Here is a 16,308-nt window from a genome sequence, read left to right on the forward strand (position 1 = left end):
AAAAGAAGTACATGTACTCCAGGGAGGCAATGCAAGGGAGTCAATTTGCCACACCAACGCAAACGCCATGCAGCACAGGGCCGCACTGACAAGTGCCTGACACAGCATGTATGGTTTTCATACTGTTCAGTGATTATTTCAACTTTCTTCACTGAACAGGTCCTTTGGTCCTTCCAACACAAGGTTAAAGTTAATACCCAACAACTTCAACTCTTTTGACCTCTGTTTTCCTTTGGCTGCCTGCTCGCAGCACATACACTCTCTGGGTTACCATGCCCAATAGCATGGGAACTTGGTTCTTTTGCTTGTCTAAAAGTGAATCACACACAGTATGACAATGCCATTGCTCAAGTCCAAATTGCTAATATCAATACTAAATCTGTTTATACAACAAATGCAAGGGAATCTTAAAGTTACTTCACCTTTCAGACATGTTTAAAAGATGCAGGTGTTTGTTTTCAGCCAGCTATGAGGAAATGCATAGTTTCATTCTTTCTGACTAGACAAATACGTTACCTTCAAGCTCTAGTGCAAAAACACAGCTCAGCTTGTCAGTCACCAACTCTTGACCACAGAGTTAGGTATTTTCCTTTGTCCATCACAGTTTTACCATCTTTGGCTTGGAAGAAATGATGTTGATAAGCTCAAGCACAAGTGACAGCTATGAAGCACAAGTGACAGCTATCAGAAAACAGGACAGTTGCTGGACTTCCCTTTTCTACGGCCCAAGCCCAGGTTGGCAGAGGCTTCCTCATGTTCTTTAGGGTGCTCAACTGAGAGACAACCACAAGAACAAAGAAATAATCAAGGAGTTTCAAATATAGAATTCTCTTACATAAGAAGAGAGCTCTTGCCATTTCATGACCCGGGTCTCACACCTTCATGCAGCCTGTGGTTCTCAGAATAACATCCCCTCAAAACATGCTTTCATGTAGTTCTTCAAGCTCCACCTGTCCCAGCATCAAGATTCAATAGAAGCCAGGGTCCACTGCTGGATCCTGGCAGAAAGGGACTAAGAAGATTATGTAGAGCTGCTTTTATACAGTCAGTGAACTGGTACCCAGGAAATCACTGCTGCTGGGAATTCACAGCTCCCTTTCCACCACGTGCCCTGAAATGATGAGCCTGCCACAGACAAGAGGCTTCTACTGAAATCTCCAGGACAGAGAGGGAGGCAGAGAAATAAGCTGCAGAGGCTTGTTTCTTCATGCTTTCCTTCGCAGAAGCAAGGCTCTACAGAAGGCATGCTCTGACTGGTAATTGCATTCTGCCTGTCAGTGTATACTCCAGATAGCATACTTGTGCATTATCTATTATTGAACACTTCTAGAGCCACAAAGCAATCTCATTATGCAATTAAAACAGTTACTATGAACGCACCCAGACAAGCATGATGATACTATTTTCCACAGCATTTTTACATTTCTTCTCCAGCTTTTCCCTTTCACACCAGCTGCACTCGAATTACCCACTGGCCTTGATGCTTAAAATGTTGGATGTGATAGGAACAGACTCGACATTGTTTTAACACAGGAAGGTTAATTTAAAATAACCTTCCTAAGCTGCTCATGCTGCATGACAGCAATATTACAAGGAGAAGACATGGATTCATAAATAGGATCAGCTTTCAACCCCCAGACCAGTGATAGCAGCACTTGTCATGAACATACTGTGCCTAGTCTCCAGGGGAAGCGCAGCTTCAGCTGCCGCTTACACAGCTCCTTCTGTCAGTCACTCCATGAAGCAATGCCAGCTTTTTCTTCTAAAAAGCCATTCACTTGACCTCCTAAAGGTAAATGCTACCATGACAAGAGATGAAAGACAGAAAACAATCAGCTGCAGGTATGCTCCATAGCGTGTCTGCTACTATATATCAGCACCAGTTGTTGGCTCTGGATATGTCTGTATCACTGAGGAAATAAATCAGCCTTTGGAATTTGGTTGATTGCTGTAAAACCATCGTTTAAAGGAGCATTAGGAAAAAAAAAAAGGACTTATGGTCAAACACATCTATTAGAAGCAACCAGAAACCACTGTTTAATGGTTGTACCAGTCCTGCTGTGAAAATTTTTCAGCTTCTTTTTTGTCATCTCAGTCCCTACTCCTACACAATTGACCTTGACTTTGCATCCTTCCCTTTGAACAAAGTAGGACTAAAATCTGAGAGCACTCAGGCAGTAAGTCCAGCCAAAAGGTTATACTGCCTTTAGATGTGGCAAAAGAGTGGGACTCCTAAAGATGCCATGGATTTCAAGTCCTCTTTAATCATGATTAAATCTACCTCTTCATCATGATCAACTGTTTTACAGCTCCACTAAGGACAGCATTTAGGCTTGCATTGCATGGTGGCCACTCCAAACTATTTCCTTTAATCCTACAATTATAAGACAGCTCAATGTTCCCTTTTTCAAATGCTAAGAAATCATCACTACACCAAAATATTGCCTTTGTAGGGCACACCAAGTTAGAAGGCCAGGGATCATTTTGTACTAACCCACTCTTAAAAGTTTGTTGCTTACTCTGCAGCCTTCTTTTTACATTAAGACTGTGGGCTCTTCTTTCTTTTTTAAGCAAGTTACAAGCCAGAATTAATGTTTTCAGGAGAATATGGCAGAGGGGACAATGATACACCTAACTGTCATGGAGTCATCACTAAAGCCCAAAAGTTTCTTAAGATTTGTCTCAAAGTTTGAGGCCTTCACTCCAGCAAAAGAAGTGCTAAAATACTCCAGGGCAGAAGTTCACACTGGCATAAGTCATTCAGGAAGCAATGAAACAAGAGTGATTTATTCATTACCTGACTTAATTTATTAAAGTGTAAAAGAACCATATGAAAAATTCTGGAAAGAGCTCTCCACAGATGGGAATAAGCCAGCGCTGAATTGGTGATGATGATCAATCTGCCTCCCATTTGTAATTCCACTTGAGAAGATGCATATTTTAGCTGTGCTTTGTGGCCACTTTACAAAAAAGTAGAATAACATTACTGAATTCCCCTCCCTCTCGGGGGATAGCAAACATGTTTGTGAGCATGTAGGAAATGCAGGGTTTAAAAAGGCTACAGATTCTTTTGACAAAAGTTTTAATTTTGCTGCCTGTGCAGATTATTATTTATTATTAGCCTTTTACACCAGCAGCTTTTCTGGGGGAAAAAAATGCATCTACGGATCTCACTGGAGACCAGTGAGACATGCCACTTTTGTAAGGGTGAAGGACAAGCCTTTTATATGGCCATCAAAAATGCTAACAGGAAAATACTACTGAATTTTGCTCTCTTTTTTTTGGTTCAACTTCCAGAATCAGCAAGTCTTCACAAAGATAAGCAGTTAAAAAAAAAAAAGTAAATAAGTTGATAATAAAAATATTCCTCTAAAGAATCAGTGGGAGGTTATGGAGTTGGATCCTTGGTAAAATAGGAAATGAAGGAGGAGGGATGAATAGAGGGAGAGGAAGGATAAATTAACAATAAATAAATAAAGCTCCTGTAGGAAAACAGCATCTGTTGAAACAGAAAAGTCTCTGCCAAACAGCCCAAACCACACTACTTCATGGTGTCTATTTTTTCCTCCTGTTAGTCATGATTTGCAGGAGTTTTATAATCATGGAATCATACAGCTGTAAAAGACCAATGGCCCCCAAACTTTTCAGTTCAGTTTATTTATAGAAACCATGAAAATAAATACTAATTTTTATCTTATCTACTTTTCAGTAGATCCAAACCAGCACAAAAACAAGTCAAAAAGCACACACTCACAACGGAGGATATGACTAAGCCACATCAAGTAGATAAGAGACCAAAATTCAGAAATACCGCTAAATCAAAATGGTATTTACATGTAAATGTTTTATCTTACATGTAAACTATTTGCCTAAACACCGATAAAATCAGCCAGGCCTACACAGACACCTCACATTAACATTGTAAGTATTTTCCTTCTCAAGGCTGTACTGAAGAACCGAATGATAGACACTGCAAATTCCAGGAGTAGAACTGCAAACTGGAGAAGAACAGCACAATAAGAAATGTACGCCCTTTTTATCATTTTACAGACATATCTATGCATGGTTTAAAATAAGAGCTTCTACTCCACATTCTGCCAACCTCTCCCCAACTTCACTGGATCCCAGTCTACAGAAAATTCCCAAGAAGCTTGAGTTATGGCTGTGGAAATGGCATCAGCTTTTCCGAAAAACATCTTTTGCCTGGTAACACCACCAACATGGATGTTTGTGCCTTATACTCTCAGTCACAGCTGAGATGTCATAAGCGAATCCAAAGAATTCAATTGTAAGCTTGAAGTTCAAAAAATAATAATTAAAAATGAAAAAGCTGTGTCAGACAAAAATGGGTATTTACTTGGCTTTCTGCATATTCTGGTAAGACTTATACCTATTGAGGTAAGGGGAGGAGGATATACAGTAAGACAATATTCCTGACTGAAATTGAAAGATTTGGTGCATCCATGCTTTTTAAAATACTACTTGGCTTAAAACATTTGTTTCCAGGTCATTTTTCCTGTCATTGAAAACCTACATAATACAGAAATTTAATGAAAATCTTTCAGAGAAGCTTAGCTATAGTCAAAATAAGAGGAAAAAAACCAACACAAAAAATGCTCAAATCCAAAAGAACATTTACTAACTGGAAATCTTATGTAAATATTTTATCTTTAAAAAATCATAGTTCAGGATTGGTTTCATTTCCACGGATTTTGTCTATCAGACGTAATGTCAGTTGATGGAAATTTCTCATAAGCATCCTGTGAGTGGGGACATAGCAGTACGCAGTTTAAAAAAAAAAAATAAAATTAACATTTAACACCCTCCAAGGAAGGATTTCAAAACATTTTATAACTACCAAAGAACTATGTGTGACCATTATAACAAGTACAAAAAGACCTGATCACTACTTTCTTGACTATCCTTATCCTATACACGATGCAACAAAGAAAACTATACTCCCTTGCCTCGTTTCAACTCTTGAGTTTTCACAGGCAGTCTGGTATGAACAAGAATCAAATGAATCAGAAGCTATGTGAGAACTCAAACCAAGCATTAAAAAAAAAATGGTGCTGACAAAATAATCCAGCTCATTCACATCCTCTCCTCCACATGCTCTTCTATTTCTGCTTCCAAAGGAAACTAGGAAGAAGCACAGAAGTCTACACAGCATTCTGAACCAAATTAAAGTTACAAAGGAGAAACCCTAATAGAAGTAGTAAAACCTTCAGGTACTCTGCCCAAAGAATTGAGCCTGATATGACCAGAGTGAGAAGAAAAGTCACCTGAATTCCCAGTTTGAGTTCTGCTGCCGAGTCACACTGTGGAAGGTTTCAAGCAGACCTGCAAGCTTCTGTTCTTCAAGTTGTCTCATCTGTAAATGGTACTTGTCTGACACTACGTTTATAAATGAAAAAAAAAAATTCAGACAGATAAGTTTGAAGAACACCTCTAATCAAAAGCGCAGTTTTACTCCCAGAATTGTCAAGTACAGTGTATTTACTTCCCATGTAAACTGATGTCCAGTTTCTCATTTATACTGGAGATATTTATTCCCCCCGCCCAGTTTGTGGAAACAAAGAACAAGCAAGCACTTAGCAAAAGCTGAGATTCTTTCATCCTTGTGGGTCTCGGGTAGTTGCACAAACAGGTGACTCCTTGCATGCACCAACCTGTAATTTATCTCAGGCACGGCAATATGCCAGGCCAGGCTGTACCAAGCTCATGAGTTTAAGGTTCCCTTTTAATCTGTCTGAAAAAACAACTAAAGATTCCTCAAGTAGCATTAAAGAATTTTCTGCGCACAGCTTTTCATGAGAGCTGCTGATTTGTCATCTACTGTAAAACCTGCCTTGACCCACCTCTCCCCTCTTATGCTATTGGAAGAACTACTCAAGAAAATTGCAAGATACTTGAACTGTGCTGCTTGCAACCTTCCTATAGATTTATTATGGCTTTCTCCACATATTTATAACCCAACACCATGCACAGAACAGCAGAGGGTTCTGCCATGCACTGTGAGAAATGTAAAGGACGTTTATAATTGTGATTGCTTAACCAACCCCAAATTGTTAAAGAGGAGTTTCAACTCAAAACAATGGCCATTTGGAGTCCAAGAATTTTGCTAGGACCCCTCCACTATCAGAGTGAGTATTCAATCTAATAAAGCATTCCAAAAATCACTTTCTCTTCCACTCTCTAAATTTATCAGAAGTATAGTGAACAGTTCAAGTGTTGCATATTTCTTTCTTCTTGTTAGCAAGGCGACTGACTTTATGAAGGAGTGACATGTTCTGTTTCCCACAGAATAAGGTTCCAAATATCAGTGTCTCAAACAAGAAGAGTTAGTTCCTAAGGTTAGCAGGGAGCAAAGAGATTGCATTCAGACCTAATTTGGGACCTGCATGTTTTGGTATAGAAATATTGTGCTTCTCTGGTGTTTCTGCCCTCATCAATTCTAACACTGAGGCTGCAGCTGAAGTCCTAAACTAACATGGAAAGAGGAGTAGGAAAGAACATACAGCACAGATTCCTTGGTTTTTCTTTTGGACTCCTGCTTTAAAATGTAAGTGAAGTTTGTTGAGGGAAACTGAAAACTATGTGGGAAAAAATGGTGAATAACCTAAGATTACCAGTGCTTGAGAAAATGAAAGACTTTTAAAGCAAGAAGGTAAAAGAAGCGTTGCCAGAGACAAGAGAAAGGGACTTGCTGGCCACTGCTTGATCTTTATTCTACTCTGGGGAAACATTTTTGGCTTTTTTTTCCTTCTACAAAGTGGAATCATTTGGATTATCATATGGCTTGTCCAGTGAATAGTTATCATTCTTTAATAAATATTACCATATAGAAGCTGACTGTTGTTTTTATACATTATCAATTGTAAGGAGCCTTGATTCTACTAAAGCCAGTAGAGCCAAATCACGTCAATTGAGTGCGTAGTTTTTAGAAAGCTAAAAGTGTACTGAACATTTACACATATAAAATATTTTAAAAGCTGTGCATGCTTATTTTAAATATGTATTATATTTAGCAATAAAGCTGGTAATGGAAAATGAAATTATATAATGGCTAGCTCTCAATTAAATCTTTCCATGGCTTGCTCCATCAGCAAGTTATTTATCCTGCTTTGCAGAGATTTTCCAAAATTATGTCATATTGTTATGTATGTATAACAAAGCCAGGGAAAAACAGCTACATCAAATTACTTTTTGAATAATCCAGAGAAAAATGGTTACAGATTCGTGGCACATAAGCAATTAGATTCTCTTCCCACTAGTAGCTGTTACTAAAGAAAACAGATCTCAAATATTGCTGCTAGCACTTCTTGCTGGTTGGTTTGATTTTCTTCTGCTAGTTTTTGCTCTTTACAAATAATACTGTTGCAATATCCTGAATTATCATCCTTATGCTGTTTGAGGTGCAATTGAAAACCACACCATCACAAAATATGGAAGCTCTTGTTAAATCTTTTAAAATCTATGTTAATGATCCTTCTGCTTATTTAAGTATATCAGGTCACAGTTAACAATTACGTAGTCATAACAATGACCAACCTGTCCATGCCTATATCACCTATTCAAGCACCTTTGTGACTACAGGCCAAACATCCCTAGCTCTGTCTTGGATTCAGCTAGCAGGGTAGCTGCATTAGGCAAGATCTCATTACAAACATTGGCATCTTGACTGTTTTTTGCAGTAAGTTACCATGCCCTCCATGGCTATACCAGCTGGCAGTGCCCAAACTACACAAGTATGTTTGTTCAAGCTCTAATAGGGCTGCTGTGCAGACCTCCCCTGCAAAACACAGCAATTTATTGAACAAACTTCTAAGAAAGGCAAGTATTTCATTTGCTTGAATAATTCATAAATACAATGTTAAAAGGAAACTTTTCCATAATGAAACTAAACAAGCTGGAAAAGAAAAGGCTGTTATTTAAAATAAAAGTTAAACATTCAAAACCATTCTACTTGCGAAACAAGTAACAGTTTTCTTGCCCCTGAAAAAGCAAAACTGATACGAGTAAATTCTGCCAGCTGCATTAATTGACACACAAAGAATATTTATTCAGGAAGACCAGGTAGGTGCTAAAGGAATATGGGGCAATGACAAATTAAAGAAATGGTTATATTCTGGAAAGAAAAGGACAACCTATTTGCATGGTTATCTGAAACAGAACTCTGCAATTAGCAAAGACAAAAGGTAGCAGAACATCAGTTGGCACAAGATTTAAGGACTTATTAATTTAACTAAATATTAGAAACTCCTCAAAGACACCTACCTGTTCAGTATTAACTATCTCAAATTTTTGTTCTTTCCTTTTACAAATCTAAGCAGCCAAATGAGAAGATAATTCATGCACCATATTTCTCTTCTACCGAAGGTTTCCATTTTTCTTAACTAAAACTTACACCCTGTGAGGACTTTTTTTCCTGTTAGTCTCAGTCTGAATCATTTTGGAGCCTTCTGCCTCCTAGACACCTGCAAAAAGCAAGACATTTTGTATATTTTTGCAAGTGTTTCCCTTCACTCAATTCAAGAGAACAGACGAAATGGGTAGAAATTTCTGCAAGAGTCTGGAAACACTCATGCAGGATTGGCAGAAGTAGCTGTGTGTTTAGTTCAGAGATGGCAGCTCCCAGTTTAGGATAATCCTATGAATTTTTTAATAAGATGTGTTCTAAGGAGGGAAAAAACACAAATCTTGCTTGGTTGGCAATGCTTAGTCTTCCACATGTGCTATTTTTGCTCTCTGATTTAAGGAGGATAACATTACTGCTTTAGATGCCTGCTTACATGAGGAATGGAGTAAAACAAAATAGTTTAGAAACTCCCAATAGGCTTACATCTATTTGCACAGAGGTAACTATGGGAAGTACTGGTGAGTAACAAATACATCACAGAAATTAAAATAAATTTAAAAAAACAGACTCAAAACCAATTAGGAGCTAAATTCAGTGCATAGTTTATTTGCAACAAACTAACTAACCAGCTCTAACTGTAATTAAGTCTGATAAATCAGAAAGACAGAAAATTAAATTAGGAGTTCCTAATCCCATGACAGAAAGTTCAATAGGGCAGTAAATTTTTAAAATTAAGACCAATTGCAACGAATATGCCTATACTTTATTTAAATAAATAAACAAACTATTTTCTCTGTATAAAAGTTGGAAAGGCTTAAGTTGATTAAAACCTAAGCCACAGACATAGCATATAAGAAAAGTGGTGTCAAAGAACAAAGTCCAGATGAAATTTTGAATCTGCTGCATAGAAAATCATCCACCCGCACTTAGCTGAGTCGGGAGAGAAAGGAAGCAGACACGGCTACTTATTTCTACTGAGAGTTCTTTGCTTTTCAGCATGCTCCACAATTTTTTCTTCTACATAAAGTCCCTTTCGCTTTCTTACTGCATTCATGTACTTGCGGGCCTGGTTCTCTGAGTCTGCCTTTTCCCCAAAGTGCAAGTATTCTTCCTCAGTGGTTGGTACCCAGAATGGGTCACTGGAAATGATCTATAAAAAAAGGAAAAAAAAAAAAAAAAAACAAACGGTAAAGTAGTACAAAGGTTTATTAGTACATTTCAGGTAATCAGTCTCTGAAGTAGAGAAATATGAAAGCAGAGTACATAGAGTTTTCTGGAAAGCCTGCAGTTAGCTATTTAAGGAGAAAACAAGAGTTCAGATACACTATGTTGTACTTGTGACAAGAAGCCCACAATAGCTTGCAACTCAGTTGCATTTATCTGCATGCCAATTTTATTTTAAAGCAAATTTAATTGCCAGTCAGCAAACAATGTCAAATAACATTCAGAAAATTCTCAGTTTTCAAGAAGGAATTCCTTATTTAGAATATTATCTCACTATGATTTTATTAGAACTTACAGGAACTGAAGGTTTCTGCTCATTTCTGTGCCCTATGTTCTTCAATCCCTATGAGTTGGACAGATGGTTTAAAATCATTGTTTCTGGTGCTAACAAATTTAGTAGAGCTGTTCTTGCAGCTTAGTATCGCAGGGGCCCTCCTCCAGAAGAGATTTCAGAAGTAACATGATCAGAGAATAACTGGGCATGTCTTTGTCCCCAGTTCATCCTATATACCCCACACTTCTCAGACCCCACAGAGAATATTTCAAAGATGTAGTTACCTTACAAAGTCTTTAAAACCTTCCCTCATTTCATCATGCACAGCAAAGCTACAAGATTTTTAACTCCCCAAGAAAGTCTGAAGAGATATTTACTCTTTACCTTTGGACTATGTACATTTCACACAAATTCCAGGCTTAATATTTAACTAGCTAGCCAAAGATAACAATTCATTCCATTACTATTAGTGACTCTTACAGCACTTTAAGAAGTTTTGGTTTTCCAAGTAAATGTTTTAAGACCTAAAGAAAAAGTAGGACCTCCCCCACCAATTCTAAGCTCCTAAGAATCCACCTCAGTGGCACCAGAAATTATTCCTAAGTCATTAAGACTGATCATCAAGTCTTAAGCTCACATAATGTGCATGTGTAATCAAACCTGTGAAATGCTCCCTAGTGAACTGATGTCTGGGTGACCAACCAAAATTGTATAGGGTTATAATCCTGAGATTTAACTTTCCTTCCCATTAGTGGACAACTAACCATAAAACAGAGTAAAAAACCCCAAAACTGTAGTATGGAGCTTAGTGAAAAATAACAAGATCACCTTCTAAGAATGCTAAAAAACCATGAGCAATAGGAAGGGATGAAATGGATCATATTATGTTACCCACGTTCTGTTGCAAACATCGAAAAACTTATTTAAGTTATTGCAGACTTCCTCACAAAATATAGTTACAGGTAATACATTTTTACTAAAAAGCCCAAAGGTAATACCGTATCCATTTCTTAAACAAAACTCTCATGGAAAAAAGAGTGTAGACAAGTATTAGTTACTGTAAGAATCATGATAATTATGACGATAATTGAGGACATCACTCTATCATCATTTCTGAAATATGTAATATTAGCACAAACATTAATAACTGACAAGGAGGGAATGAACTTCCCTCAACAACAAATTTTACCTTAGTGTTCTAAACCTTTTCTAGTGTTACAAACTTTTTCTCCCGAGAAATACTTATACTTGCCACAAGGTATTTCAAACTAAGTAAAATTTCTTAAAGCTTAACTTACGCGAACTACTGAGAACAGGAATTAAAAAACGATGGCTTAAGATAAACGATTTTACCTAGGAACATCAGTGATTGTGAAATCCTAATTTACTACCTTATCTTAAATAACACCTAACTCAATCAAACAAATTACACTTTATGGTGCGTCAGGAAAATGACTATAGCAAGAGATGGCTATTTTGTATTAGGTAATATTGTAGGTTCAATCCTGCAAAATAGTATGTAAAGCCCCTAAACCAACAAAAACAATTTTCCTTTGTTACAGTTAAGTATATGCATAGTCCTGGTAACTGAAAGCAACATCCAATCTCAATTATTTAGGTAGGAAATGAGTATGCATAGGGTTGTCTGGCTGAAAACAAAAAGCAAGCAGAGCTCAGAAATAAACAGTATGAAACTTAGCTTTCCAAATGTTTCTAAATTACAGGACTGTCTGGCTATAGAAGAAATTGCCTGAGTCATACCCATTCTGATGTCTTATACAGGTGTTTATAAACAATACCTAGAAACTTAAAGGTGATTCCTTGACAGTTTACATCAATAAAAAGAATGGTCTCTGCTTTTGGAGAGTTTGAAAGTTTTACCATTATCCACTAGAAATAAAGAAAAGGCACAGTAAAGACTATTGGTTTTTTCCAACTTTTGGGCAAAAATTGCATGTTGATTTGATGAAGTTGTAGTGATGTTCATACAGCATCTTAATGATGTAGAAACACCAGGGACTTCCCTGTTCATGATGAGCTCAAAGAGCTGAACAAACTAAATTTTCAAAGTCCAAGAACACACAAGTAAGAAAAGGTGATTCATGCTCCATGGATTTGCTCCAGTCTGTACTGCTGAGGGAGAATACACAGCTACAAACTATGGTAACTTAAAAGGCTGTTACTATCCCCTTTGATGAATTTTTTTCTTACATTAGCAAGAAATCTAACACCCAGAAGTTATGCCCAGACAGAAACAGTGAAACAGTGGTTCTTGAAGAATGAATACAACAGAGGAGTCCAAAAGTATACAAAATCGAACTTAGAGGTCTACTCTACTTGTAAATATTTAGCTACTGTAGTGATGGATGTTTAGAGAAAATCCCCACGCTTGATAGAGTGGCTCTTTTCATAACTTATGACAGACTTGTTCTACTAATGTTAAGTGAAGTTTTGCACTTTTCCCACTGACATAATTCTTTATGCCTCAATAGGGACATCTAGCTCTCAGGAATAACAGGAGGCTCAAACGTGTGCACTATTTAGTACTTAAATAGCCAGCAAGGGTAAACCTGCAAACTTACTGTAGCACAGAGCTCCAGCATCTTGAGTGAACCTTGTGATGCTACCTGATGCAGAGGAGCACTGTAAAGAGACATAAATGAGGTTTCAAAAGCCAACTCAGGAGCTAGCTTTGCTTCTCAATCTCAGGCACCACAGGCTGCTTCTAGAGCAAGTATGGTGGCATCTGAAAATTTGTTAGAGGATTGTGCCTATCTGAATGGTGCGGACAGACTGCAAAAGATGAGGTTAATTAGAACACACTATTTGTACTACCACATGGTAAGTAATGAGAAAGAGGAAGCCAGATCTACTGAGTCAGCTGCAACTTGGGGCACCAGCTGTTCATCTTCTTTAAGAAGCCAGCAAAGCGCCGTGTTAACGTAACCCCAATATAACTACACAGAGGTGTTATTGACACAGCAATACAAAAAAAGTAGGAAGTTTTGTTTTTACAAGTGAAGGTGAGGGCACAGGCTAGACTGTCCCTCTTGTATTCACACCACATTAATGAATCACAGCAAATACATAGAGCAGGCGGCATCCATCATTCCCCATACTCTGTTAATACAGTACAAGCAAGCAAAAGAAAAAAAAAAAAAAAGTTTCCGTATAATGCTCCAAAAGCATTGTCATCAATTTGCTTACAATAGCAGCTGTCAGAATGGTGGGTCTGGGTTTCCTGGAATCAGAGCTGAGAAGCTTTTTAGTCCCTGAGCTATTGTTTGTATTCATGGGAACTGCATAAGGATGACTCTGGAATCTGTGACAGAAATCGAGTTTTTGTCTGGATAAAGTCCTAAATGATTAATTAGATTCTAAATGGACTGATCCTTCTGGAATATGATGTAGCCACCTAACAGAGGTCATTTGCTGTGGATCCTGGAAGATCCACAGGATCAAAGTAGAGAAGAAACCCACAAACGTTATTTATTCCATGCTGCATGTCACTTCTAATTTAAAATTATTTAGATGTTTCCACATACTGTTTTTTCAGTATGAACCTAAAACATATAGCCTAAGATTCATTTTAAAAACAGAAGTGTGATGGTATCTTACAATCCTTTTCCAAAAAGTTGCACTCTTAAACAAAAACTTCAATCAAAACAAAACTGGAAAGTCAAAATAACATGCCTTTCATAGCTGAAACATCAAGTAATTTGGATAACTTTCTGTCAAAGGTCTTCAGTCTGCCTTTCTCTCAGTCTGCCTGTGTGCCATGTGTGTCTGGGAACCACTGAGCAGGGGGTGACAAGAAAATTATCACAGCCAAACCATTTATACATCAAGTATAACAGACAAAAGATGTCAAGAGGAACCAACGTTAGGAGAAAGACACTGTAAACCTAATGATGTGATGGTATTATTAGCATTATGGTAAAGCATATTTTAAAATACCACCACACCGCATGAGATTTGGTAACTATAAAATTCAACACATCTTTTCTTCAGGAACTTTTGCTAGAACTTGGGAATTTTTCTTTATAACAGCATGAACTAGCCACTGGCCTATGCTTATTTATTATTCAACACCAGAATAATCTGATGGGGACAACAGCAGCTTTAACTGCAAATAGCCCAGAACAAACACATGCTTACTCCTCCAAAGTGTGCAAGTCAAAGCAGCAAGAGCTACTGCTCCCTAATTAACACAACCGAGTATTTCTACACTACATCTGCAAGGCTCTTCTGAAAACAGTTTCTTTTAAAATAAGTGAATTATAAATTAAGGTTTGTGTAGCGGATCACTGGACTAGCATTTACTCTATTAGAGAACAAGTATTTTCTCTAAGTGCAGCCATGTAAAATGCAATACAGTAAAATGAGTTAGTGAACAGCAGCTGATACAATTCTTAAATCTGTTATTGCAAATGCAATTCTTAAGTGATGGAAATGTTCCTTAATAGCATTGTTTAACAATATTCTCATTGATTTACTTTATAAAAGTCTTGGGTGATAATTTGCTTAAAGCATGACTATAAGCAAATCACTAGAATTCCATTATACTTAAAAGAAAAAAATTAAAGAGGCAAATACATGCTGAAGAGTGTTCCATTGCTCACTGCAGAACTATGAGCCCACTCTAGGTATAAATAAAACACTGTTCATAATGAAGTCAGCTGGGAGTAGGTATTTCAAGGGAGTTGAATAGATAACTTCAAATACTGTAAATGCAAGGATATTCTTGAGAAAAAGAAATCATTCTAAAGCAAGAGATTTCATTAAATATCACAACTGTTCAAACCAACACACCCAAACAATGAAGTCTCATAGGATTTGTTTAGTAACAGCATGCAGAGTAGCATAGGCAAAACAGCTGTCATTTTCTTTTAGCCTAACAACCTATACATTAATTATTCAAACAATAAATGCCTGTATCTTTATCAGAGAGAAAATCTGAATACCTGTAAGAATCCATAAAAATACAAATACTATGACCGTACTACGTTGATACTGAAAGACAACAGAGCGTGTACTAAATTCTGCAAATGATTATGTAAGCTAATCAACTTTTCAGTAAGACACGAGTTAGAACAGACCACTTCCAATACAAGAGGACTCAGAATTTTAAGCCTTAATTTGAGGATGATTTATTATTTGCATTTCAGTGGCACCCAGATGGCTCCAATAGTGATCTGGGTCCCATTGTCTAGTGCACTTCACAAAATGATGGTACGAAACAGTCTCTGCCTAAGGCAGCCTAATTATGCAAAACAAGGTTGAGAGAAGCATCAAAAGCAAACTGAAGGGATCTGCCTAGTTCATCCAAAAGGTCAGGCAGATCTGGGAACACAGCCATGTTCCTAGTAGCATTTCCCCTACTGGTCCTTACTGCCTGGTGAGGACAGAAAATTTCTTTCGAGCCAACTATCATCAGTGTGGAAAATGCTTTAGTTGGACCATGAATAGAAAGAGCAGTCTTACAGTGTCCAATGAAGATTTTAAGACCAGCAAGCAACATTATGGCCTTTGTGAACTTCTTTGTAAGAAATCCCAAGCACCACTAAACTCAGTGTGACTGAATACCACAAGGAGCCCTTAGCATGCCAGGAAAAACATTATGCCAGAAGCTCTTTAAAAAAAGAGATAATTCAAAAGAACTATTATGCACAGTTTCAAAGATGATACAGGCTTCAGTATATCAGAATCCTTTCTACCTTAGAAAAATTGATGCTAGAAAGATATTTCAAGAACATTCACAGTTCAAATGGTGTTCATCACTTAGTAATGACATAAACTACACAACTAAAAGGGTACAGCTGATATGCACGTTTTCCATGTCTGAAGCAGCCCTATGAAATGGAAATTACCTCTACCTTTCAGGTAAAATGATAGAACTTTGCAGAGGTTTATGTGAATGTGACCTTGAAAAACTGTTACCTGCATGGGTTTCAGTAATATGCTGGGTAATGCTGCAAAAGTGCTTCTGCACTGAGCATAACCAAATGGTACAATGCCATTTGGATACTGGCAGTGTGCCTCCTGAACAGAGGACACTGGGCAGGGTACCCAATAGGACTGAGGTCAGATGGACTGGGGTGGGCTTTAGACAGTGTCTCATACATTTTTGGGATGTGGAGTAGGGGAAGGGAGGAGACAAAAATCACAAAAGTGGATAGAGCATAACTTCTTGACCACACTCCTCCCGTGACCTCAGACCCAGAAAGACCCATTATTTCACTAAGTCCTTCCTTGAGTATCACATACACTGTAATGCAGAGGTACCCATGTGACTGGCTAATTCCTATGTTTAACCCAAGCAGCTACAGAGTCAAGAAAGAATTGGCAGCATTGCAGCACACTACTGCTCAACACATACCATGCTAATGCCTGTATGCACAGGTAGTTTTTGCAAATAATTCTTTACTTCCATGTGAAGGAAAATACA

The 16,308-nt window shown here is 37.6% G+C and overlaps 1 protein-coding gene across 2 annotated transcripts in view; it reads right to left on the reverse strand.

Annotated features, from left to right (window-relative positions):
• Positions 1-4,868: 4,868 nt before the first annotated feature.
• Positions 4,869-16,308, reverse strand: part of EFL1 (elongation factor like GTPase 1) — an 80,653-nt gene continuing 69,213 nt past the window's right edge. For both annotated transcript variants that reach the window (XM_030498309.2, XM_030498310.1), the window contains exon 20: positions 4,869-9,512. In XM_030498309.2, the coding sequence (XP_030354169.1) occupies positions 9,324-9,512 (189 nt within the window). In that variant the 3' untranslated portion in view covers positions 4,869-9,323. The remainder of the gene's footprint in view (positions 9,513-16,308) is intronic.

This window comes from Strigops habroptila, chromosome 9, assembly GCF_004027225.2.
Source record: "Strigops habroptila isolate Jane chromosome 9, bStrHab1.2.pri, whole genome shotgun sequence".
In the NCBI taxonomy this organism is placed as follows: domain Eukaryota; kingdom Metazoa; phylum Chordata; class Aves; order Psittaciformes; family Psittacidae; genus Strigops; species Strigops habroptila.